The sequence below is a fragment of the Podarcis filfolensis genome (genome assembly GCF_964270895.1).
Source record: "Podarcis filfolensis genome assembly, chromosome: 16".
Taxonomy (NCBI): domain Eukaryota; kingdom Metazoa; phylum Chordata; class Lepidosauria; order Squamata; family Lacertidae; genus Podarcis; species Podarcis filfolensis.
Window position 1 is genome coordinate 34,972,395 of NC_139620.1, and position 27,082 is coordinate 34,999,476.

Consider the following 27,082-nt stretch of genomic DNA (forward strand, 5'->3'; position numbering starts at 1 on the left):
TAAGAGATGGATAATTCTGTCATGCCCAGCTCCCGACCCTCCCGTAATGTCATCTAGCTGGCCATCTCAGAACATTGAGCTGGATGGACCATTGGTTTGACCCAGCAAGGGGATTCTGATGCCCATATATACCACATTATTGATACAGTGGTACCTCGGGTTACAGACGCTTCAGGTTACAGACTCCGCTAACCCAGAAATAGTGCTTCAGGTTAAAAACTTTGCTTCAGTATGAGAACAGAAATCATGTTCCAGCGGCGCGGCAGCAGGAGGCCCCATTAGCTAAAGTGGTGCTTCAGGTTAAATACAGTTACAGGTTAAGTACGGAGCTCCGGAATGAATTAAGTACTTAACCCGAGGTACCACTGTATGTCCCTAAAAGCAGTGAGCAGAACATGAGCCGAAGAGCCCTCTCCCATCCCATGGTGGAGGCAGAGCATAGCCGTGGTGGCCGGTAGCCATTGAAAGCCCTCTCCTCCACATTCTTGTGGTCCAGGGCTAATAGGAGGCTGCACTCCCTACTTCCCAAGAAGAACATCATGGCAAGGGCAAGACCAACGTGGCCCCAGCCGTCCGCTGCAGAAGGAGAAGCTGCTAGGAGCTTGCTTCCCACCCTACCCATGCTAGAAATAACATTCAGCACCAGCTAGCTCAATGTTTTGAGGGGCTCTCATATAAGTCTCTTTCCATTGGTCCTCTTTCCACAGTTGCTCTTCACTACCACCATTAACCCCCAGCTCCTCCTCACTTTTCTCACCAGGGAGTCAGAAAACCAATGTGCACGTGGGTAGCGCCCCCCCCCCCGCTCCTCCATCTCTCCACCAACTTTTGCTTCTGGCCCTGCCCACCCACCACAGGCATGTGGCCCCCAGAAGGTTGTCTATGAGAAGGTCTGGCTCTTGGTCTGAGAAATGTGTCCTACAAGGGACACATGTGTCTAAACCAGGAGTCAGCAAAATTTTTCAGCAGGGGGCCAGTTCACTGTCCCTCAGACCTTGTGGGGGCCGGACTATATTTGGGGGGGGAAATGAAAGATTTTCACCTGCCCACAAAGAGGCCTGAAGATGCTTCACTTTACCTGTCCCAGTTGTCATCCCAGTAGCTGGAGTTGAGCTTCTCCAGCCAGCTGGGCACTGTGGCAGGGAAGGAGGCTGCCTTGGCTGGTGAAGACAGAAGAAGCAGCCCTGGCGGAGGAGCCACGGACAGAGGTAGGGGAACCGGGGCGCCGCCAGAGCTTTTACCCACCACCTGCTGCTTCTGCTGTTGCTTCCCAAGAGGCACCACGAAGAAGACAGAGCCACCCGCCAACCCACAAGCTGCGACCGCAGCCACCGCAATGACCAGCCTGAATGCCATGGGAGGAATGAAGGAGGGAGGCAGGCAGTGGCAAAGAAAGCGTGCGAGGAAGCGGTGCGGAAAAGGGGCATGGAGAAGGAAGGAAGAGCGGACTGAGGGAGAGGGAGGAGCAGCAGGAGGAAAATGCAGCAACAGCCGGCAGCCGGCAGCCGGTGTCACATGCCCCCTTCACAGTGCCGCCCTGCTGAGGCGGGCAGGCTGATGAGCCATCTCCCACCATTGATGGCGCCCAGCATGGGACAAGATTGCTCTGTCCCTGAGGAGAAAAGTGCCGCCGTGTGAGGGGGAGGGAGGGAGAGGGAAAGAATGTGTGCACTGGCGATCCACGCAGCGATTCCTGGACCGTCCGCGGGCTGGATCCAGAAGGCAATTGGGCCTGATCTGGCCCACAGGCCTTAGCTTGCCGACCCATGAGCTAAACAACCAGGTTTTGTTCAGCATTCCAGTTTCTTTTGACCACAGGGTTCATACCTTCCCTGCGTGCAATTTTAGATTGGGACTCTCAGATTATTGCTGAAGCTCTGCTTGCCACCCAAGCAGGTGGATCTGAGGAAAAACTCGGATAAGCTGCCAGAGGAAGTGCCAGTGCCCTTGAGGATCTCAAGGACTCAACTTGTTGATATACGGCCCCATTTCAATCACTCATCTGACCGAATGTTGCCTTTCTGCAGATTTGCCGGCAAAGAGAGACGTCTGCCAAACTGGTTGAACGTGGCACTAAATCACAAAGAGACACAAAAACATTTGGGCTGGGCCAGGGAATGTAAAGACTGAGATTGCTGCAGTGCCTCAGGAAGGGACTGACAAGCAAGAAATAGGACTCAGGTTTTGCAATTCATCTGTGTGCAATGTTTCCTCACGCTGTGTCCCACATCCTCACCAACAAATCAGAAGATAGGTCCCGTGGACCTAGAAGGATAGGAGCCAAAGGAGACATGACTACAGAAAAGTTGCCCCAACCTCAGAAAAAGCGAGGAATCTCATTTGATGTCAGGAGAAGCCACCAAGGAAGCCTCAGTTTATCATCATCATAATCATCATCATCATCATCATCATCGATTTATACCCCGCCCATCCAGCTGGGTTTCCCCAGCCACTCTGAGTGGCTTCCAACAAAAGATTAAAAATACATTAAAACATCAGTCATTAAAAACTTCCCTAAACAGGGCTGCCTTCAGATGTCTTCTAAACGTCAGATGGTTGTTTATTTCTTTGACATCTGATGGAAGGGTATTCCACAGGGTGGGTGCCACTACTAAGAAGGCCCTCTGCCTGGTTCCCTGTAACATCACTTCTTGCAGTGAGGGAACCTCCAGAAGGCCCTTGGCACTGGACCTCAGTGTTTGGGTTGAACGATGGGGGTGGAGACGCTGCCCCATATGATGGACTGCTAGAACTGCAGCTTGGGAGGCATATTATGCATTTGCAGGTCCTGCCCAGCTAGGCTGATCATTGTCCCACCTCCCCCCCTGGACAGGGAGGGCTATATAAGGCTTTCTGTTTGAGATGGAACATTGCCTGAACCACAGTGGTCTCCTAGCTGTGACTCCCCACCTCCCCAAACTGTGTTTAATAAACACATTACATTCAAAAGAGACCCCAACTGGGCCGAAAAGACACTGTTGATGAGTGTTATAGGATGGTGGAAGACCTAGAAGCCTGCTGTTTAGGACTTGGCCTCTTCTCTCTAGGTATTGATTCTGGTTCACCCTCTCCTGTTCTCTTTGCTCATCAGCTCTCAACTCCTTTCTCCTCTCTCCACAGCAAAGTGTTGCTCCCAAGGCACAAGAAGCAAGCAGGCCATTGCTGAGTCCTACAAAATGACTGTCAGGTCTCCTGATTCATTAGTCTCGACTACAAGAGCAACCTTTCTTTGCATGTCCATCCTTTAGGGAGCTCAGAACCCACCCACCCCAGGGAATCTCAGGTGGAGCTCTGCCCCTTTCCAATGGGGGCCCAGCTCTGACTCCTGGTTCAGCCTCTTAAATTTGTTCCCCATCATTGGGTACAGCCCATGTCTCTCCTCAGCAGCTCATTCTGGACAACAAAAGGTCATGTGAGCAGAGGAGGTCCCTCAATGATGGTTTTCTTCCAAGCAGTGTGACGCCCTTCCCAAGAGCTAGTTTTCTCCCCTGATCTCCAACACTGGAAGTGATCTAAGTTTGAAGGAAAGTGCTTTGAAAAGAGGTCTGTGAAGCTGGTGGTCTTGTGCTAAGGTTAAAGCTTGCTGGGAAATGATATATAATGAATTGAAAAAGATGTTTAAAATAACATTTGTAACCCCCCCCCCAAAAAAAAACCCCAGAAGCTTTCTTTTTGGGAATTATAGGGACCGAACTACCCAAACAGTATAGAAATTTATTCATTTTTGTGACTACAGTGGCAAGAATGTTACTTGCCCCAAAATGGAAAGAGGAAGAAGTCCCAGCGAAAAAAGAATGGATACAAAAAATTATGAAATATGCAGAAATGGCAAAACTTACCGGAAGAATTAGAAATCAAGATAACAAAACGTTTTATAAAAGACTGGAAATGGTTTATTGAATATTTACAAATAAACTGTTGACAGTTAAGAACATTGGCAGGATTACTATAGTAACCTGCAGTCTTATAAGAGTATATATTTAAAGCAGATGAATAAATGAGTAAATGAGGTTAATTTGGAATATGCAGAAAATATAGAAAGATAAATTTAAGGAACCACAGAAAGTGGAAGAAGGAAGTCGAGTTTTGAAATGTTAAAATGATTGTAAAATTATTGAAATGTATAAAACTGAAAATCATAAATAAAATAATAATAGGGAAGAAGACTGTGAAGGGAAAGTGGCAGGTGGCGTGGAGGGTTCAGCCCCCCTCAGGTACAGACATCCTTTTGATGTCAGATCACACCTCCACCACAATCAGTAGTTTTCTACATTATAGGGGCAGATCTGTGTCTGATCCATTCATCAACACAGTGCTTGGAATGAAATAGTTTGGTTCAGTGAAGTTCACCTTATTAGATCGGAAATCTCAAAAACTGCACCTGAATGTAGTTTCCATAAATGCTGGGTGAGCTGAATGTGAACTAAGTTCGTTTTGGGGTAGAACTCTGAATGATTTCTATTTCAAGTTCATTATGTAACATGTTTCTTTTTTAAAAGTACTTTAGACTCTTTCAGCCTTTAAGCCAAATGGTTATAATTAATTTTATTAAATTTAAACATCGCTTGATTTTTTTAATATTAAAAAAAACCAACAACCACAAAGTAGTTTACAAAAAAGATAAAGATGAAAAATTATCTGTAAGTGATAAGAATTTAAGACTTAAGATGTTGAAATAACAGTAGACAAAATACAGATTAAAACTTGCATCAAAATTATTATTATTATTATTATTATTATTATTATTATTATTATATTTGCATTAACTTTCTAGACATCTGGGTAGTCTTGTCTAAACAAAAATGTTTTTTGTGGGTGGCAAAAAGAGTACAGTGAAGGTGCCTGCTTGATTTCAGTAGGAAGGAAGTTCCAAAGTGTAGGTGCTGCCACACTAAAATATTGATTTCTTGCAAATGTGGAACAGGTACTATGGCACCTGCTGGCTTTGCCACACAATGCAGTCAAGTGACCATATACGGTAAGGCAATCTTGCAAGTAAACTGGTCCCAAGTTGTTAAGGGCTTTTTATACTAATAGTTTTGATGTTTTCTTAGTTGTCTTAAGTATATTTTGTGCTTCAGCACAGCTGCTTGTAACATTCTGTATGCTGATTTTTTTAAAAAAACAACAACTTGAACTGTGAACTGAACACGAACTGAACTAATTCATTTTGCAAAGGGACAACCATGAACTTGAATTATTTATTTGGGGTACATGTTGAACTTGAGCTATTATAACTAGCCCCTTTTAGAGCTTTCCAAGTTGTGCATCCTGCCTGGTTCGGCCTGTATCTTTCTAGGGCTCACAGACCAATCTTCTAGCTCATTGGTAGGGAAGGTCATTCTCACCCCACAAATCATGGAGGAATTGCCCAACGTGGGTCACACAGTTCGTTTTTCTTGTTCTCTCCCTCCCACGGCAACACAGCAGTTTGAGTCTTTGATGCGACCAGCCTGGCTTGAAAGTTTTATGTCTCTCTTAATGATTTAGTGCCGTGTTCAACCAGTTTGGGGTTGACTGTTCAGGCAGCATGGAAATCCTGAGATAGTATGAGGCTATTTCTGCCATTCACACTGATGTCCCAGCCTTCGATCTCCTCCCATTCCAGCCCTCCATTTTTCTGGGAGTAAAGTATTGATTTTTTTTATTAAAAAATTGAGTAAAGTATTGATGAGTTGCGTTTGCTAGCGCAGGCTCTTCCATCTTTGATCTGCAATGTTGGCTGGCTTTGTTCATCTATGTCAGGTTTCCTCAATCTCAGCCCTCCAGATGTTTTTGGCCTACAACTCCCATGATCCCTAGCTAGCAGGACCAGTGGTCAGGGATGATGCGAACTGTAGTCTCAAAACATCTGGAGGGCCGAGGTTGAGGAAGCCTGATCTATGTGCAACTAGATGAGCTTCGTTGGCAAATGCAGGTTGATGGCAGACAAAATAAAATACAGAACAGCCAGGCCACATTTGGACATGGGGCTAAACTAGCTTTCTTGGTACCCTCCAGATACTGGGGCTGATGGGACTTCTACTCCAAAACATCTGGAGGGGGAGTCAGATGAAATGAGCTCTCCTTTATGAAACCAGATGCCACAATAACTGCACCCACCTAGGGAGTGGAGGGTGGTGCATGTGTGAGTATGGGGCATTCCTCCTACATCTCAGTGTTACCCTTGTAGAACTCAGCAGGGAAAAGGATGGGGACAAAACTAGAATTATGGGGAGCAGGGGGTGGTGGCCAAGATGGCGTCGGAGGCAGGAAGTGGGACCAGTGCTTGGCTGACTCCGCCGTCAAGCTGGGTGCTGGCTTTGGGTTGGGTGTCTTCTTCTCAGTCATCTTCTTCAAAAGGAAGATGTGGCCCATCACTCTCGCGTCAGGAATGGGCTTAAAGGTAAAGGTAAAGGTACCCCTGACCATTAGGTCCAGTAGCAGATGACTCTGGGGTTGCAGTGCTCATCTCGTTCTATAGGCTGAAGGAGCTGGTGTTTGTCTGCAGACAGCTTCCAGGTCATGTGGCCAGCATGACTAAGCCACTTCTGGTGAACCAGAGCAGCACACGGAAACGCCGTTTACCTTCCCACTGGAGCGGTACCTGTTTATCTACTTGCACTTAGATGTGCTTTCAAACTGCTAGGTGGGCAGGAGCAGGGACCGAGCAACGGGAGCTCACCCCGTTGCGGGGATTCGAACCGCCGACCTTCTGATCGGCAAGTCCTAGGCTCTGTGGCTTATTCAAATTGCCAGCATGACTTCCGGTCTCCTTACCTTCTCCACGGGTGGCTTGTCAAGAAGCAATGACGCAGGCCCGACCCACGCCTCTCTTTTGCCAGAGGAACAATGGCACCTTGGTAATTCCTTGGGAAGGTCGAAGCATCCCGGCCTTGAGGCAACGGCCTTTGGAAGCGCTCGACCCATTGCTCTTTTTTCCTGCGACACCTGGGACCAAACATCATTTTTTTTGGTAATCCCTCTTTTGGAAGCAAAAACGGGGACGGTGCTGTTCTGGAAAGTAAAATAAAAATGAGAGTCCAAAAAACAAACAAACCAAAAAAACAAAAAAACTAGAATTATGCCCCATCTGCACTATACATTTAAAGCAGTATCATACAACTTTTAGAAGACATGCAATAGCTCAGTCGGTAGAGCGGACATAGGCAAACTTGGCCCTCCAGCTGTTTTGGGACTACAACTCCCATGATCCCTAGCTAACAGGACCAGTGGTCAGGGATGATGGGAGTTGTAGTCCCAAAACATCTGGAGAGCCGAGTTTGCCTATGCCTGCATGACACTCTGAATCTCAGGGTTGTGGGTCTGAGTCCCATGTTGGGCAAAAGATTCCTGCATTGCAGAGCATTGGACTAGATGATTCTCATAGTCCCTCCCAACTCTACAATTCCTTTATTCTATGGCTTCACCCAAATGATCATGGGAACTGTAGTGGGTTTTTTTAAGGTGCAGAGAGTTGCTAGGAGACCGCATTTCCCCACGTAGAGCCACAGTTTACAGAGCGATTTAATGGTCGACCCCTCTTCCCAGGGAACTCTGAGAATTATGGCCCTGTGAGGAGAATAGGGATCTACCAACTCTCAGCACCCTTTGAAAACTACAGTTCCCAGCATTCTTTGGGAAAAGCCATTACTGTTTAAAGTGGTGTGATACTAGGGTTGTCCGAATACTGCAATTATCAATAAAAAAGCTCAAAAAATAAAAAAGATCAACAGCTTTGCCAAAAAAAGCCTAGCCAGTACTCCATTCTGGTGAGTACTGTCCCCAAAAAAGTTCTAAATAAAATAAGTTAATATGGCCCCTGAACCCCAGATTCCTTTTTAAAAATATTTATTATTATTATTTTATTATTTTATTTTTTTTAAAAAATTTGAACCCCAGATTCCTAACCCCCTGCAATAGATCATAGAAGTCTGTCCCTTACCCCATGACAAACATTTCATTTTTGACTTTGCAAAATATTCCTAAAGTGGTCTGGTATACTGTGGTGTTCTTTTAACCAAGGGACACTAGCTCATTTGCTCTGGAACTTAATGAGGTCATGCAGCTTGCGATGTCAGCTAGGGAAAAACACAGTTTGGGGGTGGTAAAGAGCCAAAGCAGCCTTGAGGGTCTCCTTCCCCTCTACTCTATCCATTGCCTAAAATCACCAACTAGACTGAGATGCCTCCAGATGAAGATATTGGGCCCTGTTGCTTTCAGAGCAGGTGCAACTAGTCTGGAAAGGATATACTTAGGTGCCCCAAATTAGTTAATTGCACGTTCGAGCCAGTAATTAAAGATGCAATTACCTTCCTCCTCCTTTCCTCCTTGCAATTTCACACATGGTGCCGACTGGAGGGTACAACACAGACTTCTTGCCTTTGAAAATACAGTACACGTTGTACAGCTCTGCCGATGTTCTCTGTACCTTTGGGAGCAATGAAAAATGCAATGGCTTTTTCTGGGTGAATTTTCTCTCTCCTGCTGTTCTGCATGAACCCTTCCCCACTGCAAGAAACTAGGCCACCAGTAGGATCCTCTTTCCAGCTCCCAGAGTCAGCAAGTATCTTCTTGTGGGGAGTTTAACTTCTTGGGCTGTATCAGGTTATAGCTAAACAGAATGTAGGGGAGAAGGTCCCTTCTCAGTCTTTAGAACACCACCACAACAAAATGCTTATTCTGACACTTACTGTAAGAAAGAGTATTAAAAAGATAAAGGGACTTCTGACCATTAGGTCCAGTCGTGGCCGACTCTGGGATTGTGGCGCTCATCTCACTTTACTGGCCGAGGGAGTCGGCGTACAGCTTCCAGGTCATGTGGCCAGCATGACTAAGCCGCTTCTGGTGAACCAGAGCAGCGCACGGAAACGCCGTTTACCTTCCTGTCAGAGCGGTACCTATTTATCTACTTGCACTTTGATGTGTTTTCGAACTGCTAGGTTGGCAGGAGCAGGGACCGAGCAACAGGAGCTCACCCTGTTGTGGGGATTCAAACCGCCGACCTTCTGATCGGCAAGTCCTAGGCTCTGTGGTTTAACCCACAGCGCCATCCGTGTCCCAAGAAAGAGTATAGGGGCACATTAAAAACTAACAGATTTGTGGTGCAGTCCTGTCCCTGCTTACTTGGGATGCTCAAGGCTGGTGGAGTTTGGATTTGATATCACTACCCTAAGGAGTCTCAAAGCGGCTACCAATCTCCTTTTACCTTCCTGCCCCACAACAAACACTCTGTGAGGTGAGTGAGGCTGAGAGACTTCAGAGAAGTGTGACTAGCCCAAGGTCACCCAGCAGCTGCATGTGGAGGAGCGGGGAAGCGAACCTGGTTCACCAGATTACAAGGCTACCGCTACTAACCACTACACCACACTGGCTCCACATCCATGCATCCATGGATGCATCCATGAGGCAAGGCAAAGCAATGTGCCTCAGGCAACAGATCCAACTCCTGCCCCACACCCGTTGCTGCTCCGCTGCCAGCACTGTTGCACCTCTGCCAGCCCTGCTGCGGCTTCACCCGCACCACTGTGGTTGCTTCCACAGCACCCTTGCCCTCACCACTAAAGCTGTGTCACCATGGCAGTCTGGGTGCAGATGCAGATGAGGGTGCAGTTGTGGTGATGGGGCTGGTGGCAGTGGGGATTGCAGTGGTGTGGGCAGAGTAGGGGCAGTGGAGGGGAATTTTGCCTACAGTGGCAAGACGCCCTGAACCATTCCTCCTGGTGCCCACTCGTGTGGTGGAAGGCCTAAACAGTAGGTGGAGCCAGAGCCGCTGATAGGCATTTTGGAGAGAGAGATTTGGGAGAGAGATTCTTACTTTCTTGTAGCAGAGTTAGCACAAGGGTGACTGCTCCAAGCACATTAAAACTTTGATTTACATCTTCCCCCATCAACCTTTAAACAAACTTTCAGCATGAAAATGCTTAGGCTAGAATAAATCACAGGCACATAGCTTTGTAAATACTCTCAGAGTTAGGCAACCCTAACCCTCCCTCCCTCCCTCACCAACAGTGCTTTACACCCTCCTTTTGGCTGTAGGATTTACATTTGTTGCTCCGCCCACTTTTGCATCACTTCCTGCCTTCCACTGGAATGTAGGGAAGGTGACCCTTGGGCTGACAAAGGTTCCATACCCTTGATCTATAGGTACAGCTACCACTGCTAACCATAGAAGTGTATTGGTGGTTGTTCTCCTGCAAGTGGACGTAGGAGAGCCCTTAGCAAACTTGGTCCTTGCTGCCCTGACTCTGGTTTGGGAACCCAGCTCATCATTCACTTTGGTCCTTCTTTGGTACTTCATCAGACCTTACACGGTGGTTAGACTATGCCGGCCATTACTGAGCATTCAACCTGATTTGCTTCCAGGGCCTTTACACATTAATCATCATTCATTCATCCCACATATTTTTCAATGCATTAAACAAACACACAAGTGGATTTTTTGCACATGGAATGCTTTAATCCACTTTAATTGTGCAAACCTATATTCATGGTACATGCCTGAATCTCTTCTGCAAAATACTGGCAGCATGGAGGCACTCTGAAGTTCAGCTGTCCATCTGGCCAGCTTTGGGTTGCCGTCTGGTTCTTTGTTTCAGATAGCAAAATGTCTTGGGCTTCCTCTCTTTGAACCCTAAAGTGTCCCATCCCCCCCAACCACCACTCATGTGCTCTAACCACTACTCCACACTGCCTTTCACTCTGGGAGGGGAGCACTACATGGTGGGAAACTGAAGCAGCAGATCCCTCCTAGACAACTGTGAAAGGCATAGGGACGAGGAGGAGGGGGAGCATCTTTAAGTGTGGAAAGATGACACCAGTCCTCAGGCAGGTGAGGGAGGGTGGAAGTCTAAGCCGGCAGACTGCGACAGCAACCGTGGCAGGAGGGTGTGGAAGGAGACAAAGGCAGAGATGTAGGCCACATGGACAGACCGGCTGCTGCAGAGCAATTATGAATTATTTCCATTGGCTTGTATGCGTTTTGGATCTCACCAGCACCGTTTTCCACATTTCCTGTGCTTTTTATTTACGCTCTTTGCTTGAGCCGGCAGATAATGAGAAAGACTCGTTTTTGCGGTTCTCTGCAACATCTCAGCGACACAACACTTTCGGCTGGGCTAAGATTACAAGTGTGCAGCCTAATGAATAGGTGGGGTGCTTCAAGGAGGAGAGAATAAACCAAGTGAGAGCTCCTCCAAAATGAGTTTAGGGTGTCTTGTGGCCGTTGTTTTGCCATGCTAAACAGATGAATCAAACGAGGGGTGGATTTTTGCACCATCACCGCTATCATCAAAGCAAGAGCAACAGTCAGCTTTGACATTTGTAAGTGATGGAAAGGGCAGGAAGATGAGCTGACAGTCTTGGCTCTCCTATGGCAGGCAAATTGTGGCCCTCATGAGAAGCTGTTGGGCTCCCAACTCCATACCACCCAACAGTTCTCCTATGAGACGCGGAGGGACTCGGGTGGTGCTATGGTCTAAACCACTGAGCCTAGAGCTTGCCGATTGGAAGGTTGGCGGTTCGAATCCCCGCGTTGGGGTGAGCTCCCATTGCTCAGTCCCATCTCCTGCCAACCTAGCAGTTCGAAAGCACATCAAAGTGCAAGTAGATAAATAGGTACCGCTCCAGCGGGAAGGTAAATGGCGTTTCCGTGCACTGCTCTGATTTCGCCACAAGCGGCTTAGTCATGCTGGCCACATGACCCGGAAAAATTGTTTGAGGACAAACGCCAGCTCCCTCGGCCAGTAAAGCGAGATGAGTGCCACAACCCCAGAGTCGTTCGCGACTGGACTTAATTGTCAGGGGTCCTTTACCTTTTTTTAAGGAAAAACGGGACATTCTGGGATCAAATCAGAAACTGGGATATAGCTTCTGTAAATCCAGGACTGTCCCTGGAAAATAGGGACACTGAGAGGGTCTGTTAAAAGATCATGGCTTCCCCCAAAGAATTCTGGGAAGTGTAGTTTGTCAAGGGTGCTGAGTTGTTAGGCGACACCTACCCCTATTCCCCTGACAGAGCTACAGTTCAGAGTTCCCTGGGAAGAGGAATTGATTGTTAGACTGCTCTGTCAACTGTAGTTCTTTGAGGGGCACAAGGATATCCCAACAACTCTGCAATGTCGTGGGTCAATTAAAGTCATGTAACAGTGTTTTAGGGACGTGGGTGGTGCTGTGGGTTAAACCACAGAGCCTAGGACTTGCCGATCAGAAAGTTGGTGGTTCGAATCCCCGTGACAGGGTGAGCTCCCGTTGTTCGGTCCCTGCTCCTGCCAACCTAGCAGTTCGAAAGCACGTCAAAGTGCAAGTAGATAAATAGGTACCGCTCCGGCGGGAAGGTAAACGGCATTTCCGTGCGCTGCTCTGGTTCGCCAGAAGCGGCTTAGTCATGCTGGCCACATGACCCGGAAGCTGTACGCCGGCTCCCTCGGCCAGTAAAGCGAGATGAGCGCCGCAACCCCAGAGTCGGTCATGACTGGACCTAATGGTCAGGGGCCCCTTTACCTTTACCAGTGCTTTAAATGCAGAGTGCAGATGGGGCCACATTGTGCAAGCACACCAGGAATTTCTGAAATGGTGTACTGTAAGCTATCAAATAAATATAAATTGTTACTTTGGCTCGATTGAAAGGCTTGGTAGAAAACTTATAAATGACGATTCCCGTGTGCCCCAAGTACTCATCTGCAGAGGAGGCTGCCTGTCGCATCTCTGGGAGATTTGCTTCTTGCTGCCTTTCAACCAGCCTCCAGTGGGGTGGGAAAATTTGGAATGTGCTTGCTTTGATTGCAACTGGATCATTCAGTCCTTTTCAGTGTTTGAACTGAGCAAAGAAGGCTGCCGTGGTGTTTGTCTCTGCATGAGTCTCTGCTGCAGACTAATCTTCCAGTTTTAGATTTATTTCTCTTCAGATGAAAGAACGAAGCATTGCTATTTATTTTAATTTCGGGGTGGGGTGGGGGAGAGTGTGCTTCAGTAGCCTAAGTTTTGGAAAGACTGGGATACACTCCACACAAAACAAGGCCCCCCTGCCTCTCCCCCCCCCCTCTCCTCTCTCCGTTTGTATATATTTTTCCCTTTGAGGAGGGAGCCCTGATCTTCCAGTTCCGTGGCCTCTTTCCTCTCCAGCCGACAACAGAAGGGATTGTGCATTTCAAAAGGCATCGCCTTGTTCCCAAATCTAAGGATCTTTTTGTCATGCAAATGAAATTAACTCAGGCCCCTTGTTGGGTCTGTTTCTTTTCCTTTTCCCAGGTTACAAGTTTACCTCTCCTGTGTGGAGAGTGAAAATCAGAATGTGAATGTCTGGAGAAAGCTTTTGCTTCAGGGAGCAGCATTCTTATCTGAAGGAGGTTGCATTTCCAACATGCAATTGTTAAGGAAAGAGAACTGAGAGCCTGCTATAAACCCCCAGCACTCAAGAGCAGCCATTTTTGCAAAGAAACAAGGCACTTGAGCTCAACTGGAGACTGCCCCCTTTCAAAGTTATACAGGAACAAGACGGCAACGATAGCTCTTTTTCTTCCACAGAGTAAATCTGTAGCCTCAGTTTCCAGAATCCTTTGCAGCATTGCTGTTGACATTGCTCAGGGGGTGGCTGTGTCAGTAGCAGGGGTGCAAACTTGAATAAAATATTAGGGGGGGGAGAAGTTAAGACTCGCCCCACATAATTGATTACATGACGTGGTGCAAACACACCATTTTAATGGTAATGCTCATCAAATGGGGTTGGGGGGCGCTAGCTCCCTCAAATATTTTATAGGGCCCCCCCGAAGGGATCTCAGCCCTAGGAGTTGGCTTCTATGGTCAGAAGGTTCAGGGCTTCTGTTCATAAACTATGCTAAAATCCAGTCACAAACATTCTGTCACACCTTAATGTGACCAACAAAGAGAATTTGGGATGAAGCTTTGCAGATAGGAATGGACTCGAGTCTCAATGGCTGCTGTATCAATGGAGAGGAAATAGATTTAGATCTACATCTCTAGATCTCCCCCACCCTTGCAAATTCATGATTGCCCATCACTGCCTCACCACCGGAGCAAAGCCAAGCCCTACACTTGTTGTCCCTCCAGAATATTTTTATTGTGCTTTCAAAATGATTTCCAATCAGGATGTCAATAACAATAACTATAACAATAACAATAACAACAACAACAAATTTTTTATTATTTATACCCACCCATCTGACTGGGTTTCCCCAGCTACTCTGGGCAGATTACAGCATATCAAGGTAGTCAAACATGACCCTGCTTTCCATACTGTTAGCACCTGCAACTGGTAAAATTTGGGTTGAACAAGGTAAGTGTTAGGTGGGTTTGAAGATGGTTGACTGTCTGAACCCAAAGAGTACTCACTAATGGTTCCTCATCATCCTGGGGAAAAGTGACAAGTGGGGTGCCACAGGGTTCTGTCCTGGGCCCGTTGTTGTTCAGCATCTTTGATTTAGATGAGGGTTAAACCACAGAGCCTAGGACTTTCCGATCAGAAGGTCGGCGGTTCGAATCCCCACGAGAGGGTGAGCTCCCGTTGCTCAGTCCCTGCTCCTGCCAACCTAGCAGTTCAAAAGCACGTCAAAGTGCAAGTAGATAAATAGGTACCACTCTGGCGGGAAGGTAAACAGTGTTTCCGTGCGCTGCTCTGGTTCGCCAGAAGCGGCTTAGTCATGCTGGCCATAGGACCTGGAAGCTGTACGCTGGCTCCCTCGGCCAATAAAGCGAGATGAGCGCCACAACTCCAGAGTTGGCCACGACTGGACCTAATGGTCAGGGGTCCCTTTACCTTTACCTTACATCCAATTTGCAGATGACACCAAACTGGGAACACAGAATCAGGGTTCAAAATAATGGTTGTATAGTTACTTAACTTCTTGGCTGAGGGGTCACATAATTCTATACCCACAAACATTTCTAAAATAGGGATGCCCTACCATACCCTCCAGCATTTCGTCGATGAAAATTGGGATGTCCTAAGAAAAAGTGGGACATTTTGGGATCAGATCAAAACCTGGGGTGGTTTCTGTAAATCATGGACTGTCCCTGGAAAATAGGGGCACTTGGAGGGTATGCTGTTTACTTGGAGGTAAACCCCAATGGTTTTAAAGGGACTTGGTGCAATACAGACATCAACCCCATTGATTTCAATGTGTCTTCCTCCCAGGAAGATGTATTTAGTTGGACAGCGTGATTCTAATCTAGGCATCTGTTTACTTGCAGGCAAACTCCTCTGGGTTCATAGAGAAGTTACTCTGTAGTTGTTGGTTTTTTTTAATGCTTTATTAATCACTTTTCATATATATATACAACATGTAGTTATCTTCATTTCAGCCAGTCCAATAAGGATATCTATGTTCACAAAGAAAATTACATATAATTTCAACTAGGTGTTTTCTACACAAACGTAAGACCTCCCATTCTCTCCATGTAATAAACATATTACTTCAATTTGTCATTATTATTTGTAAAAATTCTCTTTTCTATTTTGATGTCATTTTCCTTTATATATACTATTTACAGAAATCATTCAAAGGCAACTACCGTGCTTATATCACAACTATTTTTCAAGTAGTTCTTGAAGTTATTCCATTCTAGAATGAACTCCTGTCTGGGTTTGTCTCTGATTCTTTCGGAAAGAGAGGCTAATTCTGCATGTTCTGTAAGTTTGAGTAACCATTCATTTCTAGTAGGAAGTTTGTCATTTTTCCAATATGATGCAATAAGCACCCTTGCGGACATGGTTGTGTACAGAAAATAATTTTTTACGCTCTTGGGGATATCTGTACCTGTAATACTCAAAAGAAATGTTTCTGGTTTTTTAAGGAAAATTTACCTTTAGCATTATTTTTAGTTCTGAGTAGATGTCATTCCAGAACTCTTCGACCTTCCGGCAGGTCCACCATATGTGAAACCTGGCACTCTGTAGTTAGTGTGTTCAGGATTGAAGCTGTTATCTGATAAAGTAGCTTTTATCAGGATATTTTCAGCGGTGTGTGTGTTTGTGTGACCCTGCAGTCACCATCCGAGGCCCTTCTTTGTGTTCCTCCTCCACGTGAGGTCCACAGGGTAGCAACATGAGAGTGGGCCTTTTCTGTGGTGGCTTCACATTTATGCAATGCTCTTCCCAGAGAGATTCGCTTGGTGCCTTCACTGCATATCTTTAGGTGCCAGACAAAAACATTCCTCTTTCTCCCAGGCCTTTGGCCTTGAACTCTCTGCGGCCTTTCAGAAGTTGATTGTATGTTTCTAAATGCATTTCTCTTTCCTCTTAGTTTTAATATATCTGTGTGGGGTTTATTGCCTATTTGTTTGGTTATAAGTTGATTTGGGTTGCTCTGGAGACCCGACAAATTTAATAAATGAAAATATTGAATAAATAAACCTATTTATTGAGCTTTCATCTTGATTTGTTTGTAGCGAGGATGTTTTGCCATCTGTGGTACTTGAGGGTCGATTCCAAAAGATCCCGCCTGAGAAATGTCTTTGCCCCTGTGGAGATGGTAGCATTGAAACAGTGGCACACGTCCTCCTGTCTTGCACTCTCTACAAAGACCTGAGGAACGAGATCATCACCCCACTCGTACTAACCATCCCAGGGCGCTCAACCACTGCCACAATGCCCATTCTTCTATCAGATCAAAATGAGCAGATAACAGCAAAAGTTGCTAGGTTCATAGCAGGGGCAATCAGAATAAGGGCCACTAACTGACGGCTGATTGAGGACTTTAAATTGTGCTCTTATATCAAATTTCCCTTTCTGCGTATACTGTAATGTTTTATTGTTGCTATGGAAATTGGAAATTTCATTTATTACGGCATAGGCCCATACAGGTAAAAACAACACATAAATAACAGCTTGTGCCGTATGGGGGGGAAAAAACAATCGCTAAAACACCACTATAACAATAAAATACTATAAAATGGAAAGGCATACTACGCCTTAATTTGCTTGTAGTGCTCCTTGGTGTCGCTTTTGGGAAAGGACAGCAACTAGGAACCTAGCCACCTTCAGGGTCGTGTGGGTATCCTTGTCCTGCAAGATTTGGGCAAGGTGGAATTTTGGTGGGGTACCCTCTAGTTTCTGTATGATTGATCCCAACAAATTTGCCCGTGGCACATTGAACAAGGGGCAAGTGAACATAATGTGCTGGAGCGACTCCGGCGTCACCTTATCACATTCGCACACGGCGGGGGCTTGGCCCTTTGAGAACCTATGTCTCAGGACATTGGAGGGAAAAACATTAAACCTCGCTTTGGTGAAGGCCAGTCTATGGGCAACAGTCGAAAGGGAGGAAAGGTATGATGGAACGCAGTAAGTTAAAGTAATACCAATGTTCTGGGGCGAACAAACACCTCCCCCCAGCGTATAATTCCGCTGTAAATCGATGTCATCCAGTCTTTGGCGGATCAGTCTTTGAGCAGTGATTTGGTCTAGTTTTAGGGAATCTGAGGGAGAGATTCCATAACTCAGGAGTTTGGCATGAATTCTACTAGTCCAAAGGCTAGAGAATTCATCTCGCCATAAGCATTGCTATGGCCATTGGCTAATGCGAATGAATTTTTTATCTATCTATCTTGCAGGGAGGTCTGACAATGTTGTGTCAAGCAAGTTTTATCCCACTGTATTTCTCTGTTACTTTCCAGGTTGTTTGGGGAAGCGGGTTTGTTACACAAGAGCACCAAATCAACCATCAGAAAACAGGTAATGTGCTTGACAAAGGTTGCCAGCTTCTCACCTCCTCCTCTGGACATTGCTCCTGTGCCTTTAACAGGGGCATCGCAGGCAGAAGCTTCACCCTGTTGCCTCTATGCTAGGAGTTTAGCTGCTGAATTTCTGCCTGTCACGTCCTTGTTCAAGGAGACCCCGCCAGACAAAGCAGCAACAGTTGGTGACCCTCAAGCCAACCCATCACACCAAGTGTAGTGTAAACACATGCTTTCCAAGCTTTGATCAGCAAGGGCCTAATCCTGCAGGGTTAATGCATGCAAAGTTCCCAGCTACATGCAATCCCCACATAAACTCACTCCAGGATTACAAAAGGAGGGCAAAATTTGCATTTTAAAAGCAACGTGTAGAACAAAAGACTAACACATGGCTGGGAGAACACAGTGGCAGGGAAGATACTTCTTCTTTTCCCCTGACAGAGAGGTCAATGTTCTCTTGTGGATAAAAAAAAGGGGGGGACAGCAAAAGCAAAACAAATCCCAAACAGTCTACAAATACTAAGCAGAAACGGGCTATTGACAAGTTGGAACGTGCGCAGAGAAGGGCAACGAAGATGATCAAGGGTCTGGAAACCTAGCTTTTGAGGAATGGTTGAGGGAGCTGGGTATGCTTAGCCTGGGGAAGAGGAGATGGAGAGGAGATAGGATAGCCATTTTCAAATATATAAAAGGTGGCCACGTGAAAGATGGAGCAAGTTTCCTTTCTCCTGCTCCAGAGGGTAGAACCCAAACCAATGGCTTCAAGTTACAGGAAAGATTTCTTCTCAACATCAGGAAGACCTTGCTGGTGGTAAGAGCTGTTTGACAGTGGAATGGACTCCCAGGAGAGGTGGTGGACTCTCCTTCCTCGGAGGTTTTTAAGCAGAGCTGGGCTGGCCGTCTGTCATGGATGCTTTAGCTGAGATTCCTGCATTGCAGGAGGGTAGACCAGATGATCCTCGGGGTCCTTTCCAACTCCACAATTCTATGATTCCATGATTCTGGTACAGGGATACAGAACCATGTGGCCCTTCTGATGCTCTTGGAGTCAAGCTCCCGTCAGCCCCAGCCAGCAGTAGTCCAACAACATCTGGAAGGCCCCAGGTTCTCCATCCTTGTGCTAGAACAGTGATGGCCAAACTTGGGCCTCCAGCTGTTTTTGGACTACAACTCCCATCATCCCTAGCTAACAGGACCAGTGGTCAGGGATGATGGGAATTGTAGTCCCAAAACAGCTGGAGGGCAGAGTTCGGCCATCACTGTGCTAGAATGAAAGAGAGAGACTCCAGAAAAATAGCTCAGGAATGTAAGATTCTATATTGTGCCACATTACACTGTTGGCCCATATAGTTTACCCAGGGTTTCAGGCAGGAGTCTTTCACAGCCCTACCTGGAGATGCTGAGGATCCAGGGTGAATCCAGTTACAGGGATCAGGTAGAAGGAGGGAAGACCTTTAGCAGTGACCCTGGAGAGCTGCTGCCAATCAGAGTAGATCTGGGATAGAGAACCCTCTTTACAGCACAAGGGCCACATTTCCTTCTGGACAACTTTCTGAGGGCCACATGAAGGTTGTGGGCAGTGCCAGAGGAATAAGTGGGTGGTGCAGCAAACGTAAGTTGTAACCTTTCTGCAACAGGCTAGTTTTTACATCCGTTCACACAACCTCCTCTCTGTCCTCCATCCAGACAAGCAAGAGGCATTGCAAGAGTTCAAGGACACCTTCCAGCCAGACCAAAGGACTCAGGGGAGACATAAGTTTATTTATCTTATTATTGCATTGATGTCCCACCTGGTTCCTCAAAGGAGCTCCAGGTGGCATACATGGTTCTCCTCCTCATTTTATCCCCGCAACAAATCTGTGAGGCAGGTTCGTCTGAGAGGCAGCGACTGGCCCAAGGTCACCCAGTGAGCTTTATAGCCGTGTGGGGGATTTGAACTCTGGCCTCCCAGGTCTGACACTTTCCCACTGAGCTATGGCTCTTCCCCTTAAATAGCAACACAAGAAGCAGCCTTGTATCAAACCCTTTGTCCATCCAAAAATGGACTGGCAAGGGCTTTGCAAGGTTTCAGACAGGAGGCCCTCCCAGCCCTGCCTGCAGAATCGCCCGGGGATGGAGCCAGGCACCTTCTCCATGCCAAACAGTTGCTCTGCCATTGAGCTCCTAGAGTTTTTGTTAGGTAGGCTTGTTGCTGCCTCACCTCTGGGGTACTTTAGAGACATGGCATGTCATACATTTGCACAAATGCAGATTTGTCCAGACTGTCGGAGAATGGTAGGAGCTGTAGTTCTGTTACCTCAAGCGGGACACAGTTCCCCACATCTGGTTAACAAAGTTAGTCAAACTGAAGATGATGTGCATTGTGTCACCAATGAATTAAGTATGTAGAATAATATTTTTTTTCAAAACTAGAAATGGGAACACAGCACTTAAAACTTAAAAGAGCTGAAAATGCAAACAAGATCCTCTCTTTCTGATTCCAGAGGGTGAGGAGAAAGAACAGAGAGCTGCTCTTATCTTTTTGCCCCACCTGAAGAACTTTTCAGACACATTTATTAGAGTTTTGGGCCAATATATTTGCATGGCAGTAGAACCACTGATGGCATGTTAGAGGTCAGTCTGCAAACCAGCACTGGGACCCAGATGCTTGGGGTGGAAGTGTGAGGAAGGCCATAGCACCATCACAAAGAATCTGCTTTTGATGAGGGGGGGGTCCCGGCTTAATTCCTGGCAGCCCCAGGAAGGGCTGAGAGAGACTCCTACCTGAAGCCATGGAGAGCCACTGCCAGTCCATGTAAACCATGTTGAGCAAGACGGATTAATGTTCCAACTCAATATAAGGAAGCTCCCCATGTTCCTAAGATGCAGATCAGTGGCTTGTGGTGTCCCCAAGATTCACCTGTGGCTGAACACTGAAGGGAAAGATGGGTAGCAATGGACATGTTTGCACAATGGCGGTCAGTCTTTGCATTTAGAAACCTCTGGCAAGCTTCTGATGGTTCCCACCCAGAACTCAGTTTGGAAACCACGGCTTTAACCACCACACTAGGGATGGCCAATGTGGAGCACGCCAGGTGTTGGTGAACCACAATTCCCATCATCATCCCTGGCCATTGGGTACTCAGGCTAGGGCTGATAGGAGCTGTAGTCCACCAACATCTGGAGGGCACCATCTCTCCATTTATAATCGCCTGCATTCCCAAATGGACTTACAACCAGAATGGATAATTAGTCCCTTCACATAACCTAGTTTCTTACAGACCCTAGCAATGCATGTCTTGGGGAAGGAGCAAGAGGAGGAAAGAATTTGGTGTTTGGGAAATAAAATGTTCCCCTCCTGCAACTGGGCCTTGAATGAGATAAATTAACATGGTCAACATCTCTTCACATTAAATAGTGTTCACAACCCCCCGCGAACCTCTTTTATTTGCTGCAAAACCCCATCAATACAGAATGCTAAGGACACACATTATCATCAAACTAAAGGCCACATTTTATTATTATTATTTAATAAAATAACAGGGCATAAAAAATAATTGTATATTACAAATATATATATAATATATACATACACTTTCTCCACCTCTCTCTCCGATACACGCACACACACCACAAATAAGTTTATGCCTCTCATATGCAACAAAGAGACAAAATAAAAAATAATCTAGTGCTTCTTGATCTATTCAGCATCCAAATTTGTTTAACAATAGAAAGAGTCAATAAACCCTTCTGGATCCTTTGCAATTGATACCCTCCCCACTTTTTCTTTTTCCACAAATCAGTCCAAACGTGTCTGATTTCCATTAAAAAGCCACAAAAAAGTAACACTAAAGGGTTTCTAAGGACTAGACCCCTTCGTTCTTTTGTTTAGAGATCGCTTTTGTTGCCTTTATGTACAGCAAAATACTTGTTTCTCCTTTCATGTCCTGGCAAGGATTTTGTGTGTGTGGCAGCGGGGGTGGGGGTAGGAACCTGTATTGCACATAATTTTTTACTAAGTTTGGGTCAGACAGAGGACTTTTTAAAGCAACTGAGCAGGGGTGAGCTTTTCGCATTGAACCTGTTTTTAGAAACTCCATGCCTAGTAGGTAGGATGAGAAGTGTTTGGTAAAAGGATTTCTTAAAAGTTAGAACAGAAGTTGTTTTCAAAAGACAATGTGCCGATTGAACAAAAGCTACTCTCAAAGGGCTGGTTACCTAAAAGGAGACAATTCTCCTTCAAGCTCTTTAAAAAAAAACAAAAACCATTGCTCTATAAATTCTAACTCTACCTGGTTAGAAATCTAAACGAAAACAAATTTTCAGTATACATACAAATCATTACGCATGGCTTTTAACTCAGGAGGGCTGAAAAAACCCAAACCATTAAAAACAAATTAGTTTTCTTTTTAAATAAGGGACCATCAGTTTTCCTTGCACTAAAAACTTTTCCCTAAGCATGTTCACCCTTGTTTTATCCCCCATATCTTGACTTTAAACATTTCAGTTTTACCCCTTCACTGGCTATTTTGTCTATCTGACAATAGCACTGTTAAAAAGATTTTTTTTATTCATTATTATTGTTAATCTTTAGTTCCGAGCACTATTGTGAGTGCATGTGAGTCTTTCAAAGTAGGGTCACTCCATGGCTGTTCTTTTTTTAAATTATTATTATTATTACTACTACTACTATTATTATACATTCTGCTCACACACAGGTAGGGGGTTGCAAAGCCGACTCGTATTTTGCATGGTGGGCTTTGGGCAAGTGCTGGGGCTTCTTGTAAAGTCCGCTACTTGCAATCACGCTGGCTGGTTTTCTCCGAGTCCTCTTCTTTAGCCTCCGGCTGCAAACGCTTTGCCAGGACTGGAAGGTCTTGGAGGTCCAGATCCACATGCCACTGGTTATCCCCACAACCAGCAACATGAAGACTTTGACCATGAAAATCTCCACCACTGGGATAGAGTGGCTCATCGAGCAGTCCAGGTGTTTGGTCTGGTTGTTCACCTTGCACTTCTGTTGCATGGCCAAGACCTTCCAGTAATCCATGTTCAGCCTCTCATAAAAATAGCAAGCAATGACACAAGTAGCTGGCACCGTATACAAGACCGAGAAGACCCCAATCCTGACCATGAGTTTCTCCAGCTTGTCCGTGTTTTCCCCACCAGTTTTCATCACCCTCCTGATGTGGAACAGAGCTACAAAGCCAGAGAGGATGAAGGAGGTGCCTATGATTAGGTAGCAAGCCAGAGGGACTAGCACAAATCCAGTCAAGGCATTCACATCCATGCTCCCCACATAGCATAAGCCTGTCAGCTCATCCCCAGCCACCCTCCGCATCACCAAGATCATGATAGTCTTCACGGCCGGGATGGCCCAGGCCGCCAGATGGAAGTAGCTACTGTTGGCTTCAATGGCCTCGTGGCCCCATTTCTTCCCAGCGGCCAGGAACCAAGTCAATGTCAAGATCACCCACCACAAGGAGCTGGCCATGCCAAAGTAATAGAGCACAAGGAAGACAAGAGTGCACCCGGTGCTCTCCAAGCCCTCCTGGATGACGTAGAGCTGTCCACTGTCGCGGTCGCAGGCAATGCTCTCGGCACCAGAGAAGAGGCGGATGATGTACCCCACCGAGTAGACGCAGTAGCACATGGACAAGAAGATGATGGGCCTTTCGGGATACTTGAAGCGCTGGGGGTCTATCAGAAAGGTGAGGACGGTGAAAGCGCTGGAGAAGAAGCAGAGGATGGACCAGACAGCGATCCAGATGATGGCAAACTGCTTGTCATGGCGGCTCCAGTAGACGTCGACCCCGGCGGTGCAGAGCGGGGCGCAGGAAGCGCTCTTCTCCACGTGGTGGAACTTGCCGGGGTTCTCGCAAGTGGCCCTCCCCAGGCCATCCTTGTGCTGCTGCTGCAAGTCGTGGCTGGCGCTCTGGGGCCTCTGGGGCCGGAACATGGGGGGCAGGATGCTGGAGCCCCTGGGGGGCTCCTCGGAGCCGTTGTTGGGTGCTTCCATGCATAGGTAGTTGGGGTCGTTCTTGTTGGGCAGCTTGCTGCAGTCTAGGGAGTCGGGCCACTTGAAGGTGAACTGTTCCATGATGGGCGAGCACTTGAAGCGGGCCTGTTCACACATCACCCGGCAAGCGGGGATGGGCGTGGAGACCTGTTCCGTGCACATGGGGGCGTAGAGGGAGCAGAGGAAGAACTTGAGGTGCCCGTGGCAGCCGTACTCCACCAGGGGGGCAAACTCGTGGAGCTGAATGGCTGCTTCGCGCTGGTCCTCGTGCCCCATCAGGTTGGGCATCCGAGTCATGTTGTAGCCGATGTCCTTGCACATGGGGATCTCGATGGGCTGGCACCTCCCGTCCCCGGCCCGGTCGATGTCGATGGAGCTGATGCCGAAGCAGGAGCAGACCAGGTGCAAGACAATGCCCAGAGTCCGACGGGAGTTCCTCCGCGCTGTGCCCATGCTGGCCGACGCTGCGCCACGACCCACCGCGCTCCTGGCTCCCGCGTCTCGGAAAATGCCTGGAAAGAAGGCTGCTTCTGTTGGCGGCGGCGGCTGGTGGTGTCAAACCAGCTCTTCCGAAGCCCCTTCCCCGGCCACCGTCGCTCCCAACTTTCGCCAGGAGCCTCCCCAGAAGGGGACAGGCCCGATCCACTCGACGTGGGGCAGCAGCATAGCAGCCCCTTCTCACCCTCCCACCCCAAAAGAAAGCGTAATAGCGCCTTTCAACTCCGGTTAAGAGCTTCGCATCCGAACAGCGGAGGTCTTCCGGCCAAAGTCCATCCTGGTCAGTTTCCGAGCTCCATAGGGCAAAAGCGGTGGCGGCGCCGGGGAAAAGTAAAGACCCGGGAGAGAAGGACCCTCTCGCCGTTTCAGCCCTCCCCACCCCCTCCGCAACCAAACTTACAGCACGAAGGAGAGAAAGCTTAAGTTGCGGGGGCTTGCCGTTTCTTTTTAGGTCCTTGCAAGGGGTCTCTTGGCGACAGGCGCTCTTTCCTCCATCTCCTCCGACCACGATCGCAGGAACGGTGGGTGCCCCCTTGCTTGCAAAGTTCCTTGTTCAAACGGAAAGGAAAAAAAGGGGAAATCCCAGCGATCAGTGCACCTCCAGCGCACACATGTCCCCAAAGCGGCGTGGAAGCTCCTCTTTCCCCTCGGTCTGTAGCTTCTTCTTCCTCTCTCTCTCTCTCTCTCTGATTTGTGCCTCGGACGATCCCACCTCTCCACACTTTTCGCTCGCTCGCTCCCCTCCCTCCTTCCCCCAGGAGGCGGGTCTTGCGCGCCGACGGGAGGCGGGGAGGAGACAGATCCGATTGCAACGGGAAGGCGAGCTCTGAAGCGCCGTGGCGAGGAGAGCTTGTCGGCGGGGGTTGGCGGGGGGGAGCGCACCGAATCTCCTTCCGCAATACGCGCGCACCGTCCCTGGGTCGGATATTTTCCCCCTCCACCCAAAGCGAGAGGTCGGCGGGGCGCAGAGATGCGTGCGTAAAAGCGCTCTCTCTCTCTCTTTCTCAGAAGGCTAACTCCTGGGGTTTGCAGCAGCTGTGTTTGGAGGAGGCGTTTACAGCCCAGGATACTCTCTCACGCGCGCGCACACACCACACACACACACAGCCTAGGATCCGCCTTCCCTGCGACACTCACTTTGCATGAGAAAAGGTGAAACTGACACGGTGATTACTTTCCAATCATTCGGAACGCCTTTCAAAAGAAAAGCGGGGTGCGCGGGGGGAGAACCGCTGGAAAGACCCTGGAGGTCCTCCCTCGATCAGTGCCGATGTTTTTAAAGTTTCTTTTTCGTCTCTCCTCTCTTAAACATCTCCCCCACCATCGATCTCTCTCTTGCTCTCTTGAAACTTTTCATACTCTCTCTGCCTTTCCTCCCCGCCTAGTCGTACTTCTGTTTCTCCTCATTTGTTGTAACAAACAAGTTTCTGGTTGGGGTTTTTTAAGCTGCTTTTGAAACCTCAGACTCATATTTTGTTGTTCAGGAGTTCGAAAGGGGGTGCATGGTTCTCGCCCCCCCCCCTTTATCCATACAACATTCTTTCGAGGTAGGGTAGGCTGAGAGATAGTGCCTGGCCAACAGCCTTCCGGGGATTTTCGTGGCTGAGTGGGCAATTCCTCTCTCGAACACCTATGCCACCTCTAAGAGATGCTGCTGTCTTAACCTTTCTTAATTTTTAAAACGGATTGGGGAGGAAATCCAACTTCTTTTGGTAAATGCAGAAGGCAAGCTTTGGGATGACACACAATTGTTCCTTGAGGTTATAATCGTTTTATTTTTAGTCTTTTGCAAATGGGACCTGGTTGCTGTGTGGGGCGCTCATGGCCAGCCAGGCCCCTTTTCAGGCTACTCCATTCCAGCCTGCCGGGTTTTTGTCCTCTCTTCCAGCCTTCTGTAACCACTGAACATACTCAGTCCACATTTGGGGGTATTTCCCCCCCATCAATGGTTGCCCCTCCCCCTTTGTACTTCTGCAAACTTTGGAATCCCCACTCCCACCGTTCTAAGTGTGGTACTGCTTTGGCTACAAAAGGATGTAGAGTTTGCTATATTCTATTATTATCTTGTTAATCTATTTAGGGATAGAGTGCCATCAGTGGGTATGGCACTTTGAAGAAGGTCTGTGCCCCGAGGAGAATACAGTATAAAATCTGACACAGGGGAGACCACAGTGGGGAGTGAAGCCTGGTGAGGCATACAAGGGAAAAATATAAAAACGGTCTATCTCCTGTATCGGGCCAATGGCCCATCTAGCCCAGAACTCACATGTGCCAACCTGAAGCCTCTGGGAAGCCCTTAAGCAGAATATGAGCACAAAAACACTCTCTGTGCTTATGGGCTTAGTGTGGTTCCAGGTCCTTTCAGTGCGACATGAGGATGGTTTGTGTGAAATGAACAAAATCAATGACTTTCTCCATAATTACCACCTGTGAAGGCTACTGGAGTATAGGAGAGACTGTCAGGCAGGAAGCCTCTAGTTCAGATGTCATCAGACAGAAACTCACTTTGTGGACTGAGGCAAGCCAATATCTCTCTCTTGGCCTCAGTATTCCCATTCTGCAATATGGGGTCAATATTACTGGCCTTTTTTGCAGGGGGGTTCTAAAGATTTTAAAAAGAGATTACACACACACACACATACACATTTGATGTCCCCTTTCAGGGCAAAACTCCCCCCCCCCCGCCTCAAGTGACTCACATGCAGAAATAAAGCATAAAATGGAAGCAGTCTAGGAGGCATGAGGAAGTCAAGGAAATAAGAAAATGAAAGATAATGATATGAAAATACTGGATGTAAATGTTTTTCTTTTTCTTTTTTTCTTTCGCTTTAGTGTTGTATTATTTATTTATTTATTATTATTATTTTTGAAGTAGTGTAATCTTTTTTATTATTACTGTCTGTTTTTCTTTTTTCT

The 27,082-nt window shown here is 47.2% G+C and overlaps 1 protein-coding gene across 1 annotated transcript; it reads right to left on the minus strand.

Moving 5' to 3' along the window:
* Window positions 1-21,139: 21,139 nt before the first annotated feature.
* FZD10 (frizzled class receptor 10) lies at window positions 21,140-25,244 on the minus strand. The gene has a single exon (XM_083590240.1). The coding sequence runs from the start codon at window positions 24,119-24,121 to the stop codon at window positions 22,358-22,360; it is 1,764 nt and encodes a 587-aa protein (XP_083446366.1). The 5' UTR covers window positions 24,122-25,244; the 3' UTR covers window positions 21,140-22,357.
* Between the last annotated feature and the right edge of the window lie 1,838 nt (window positions 25,245-27,082).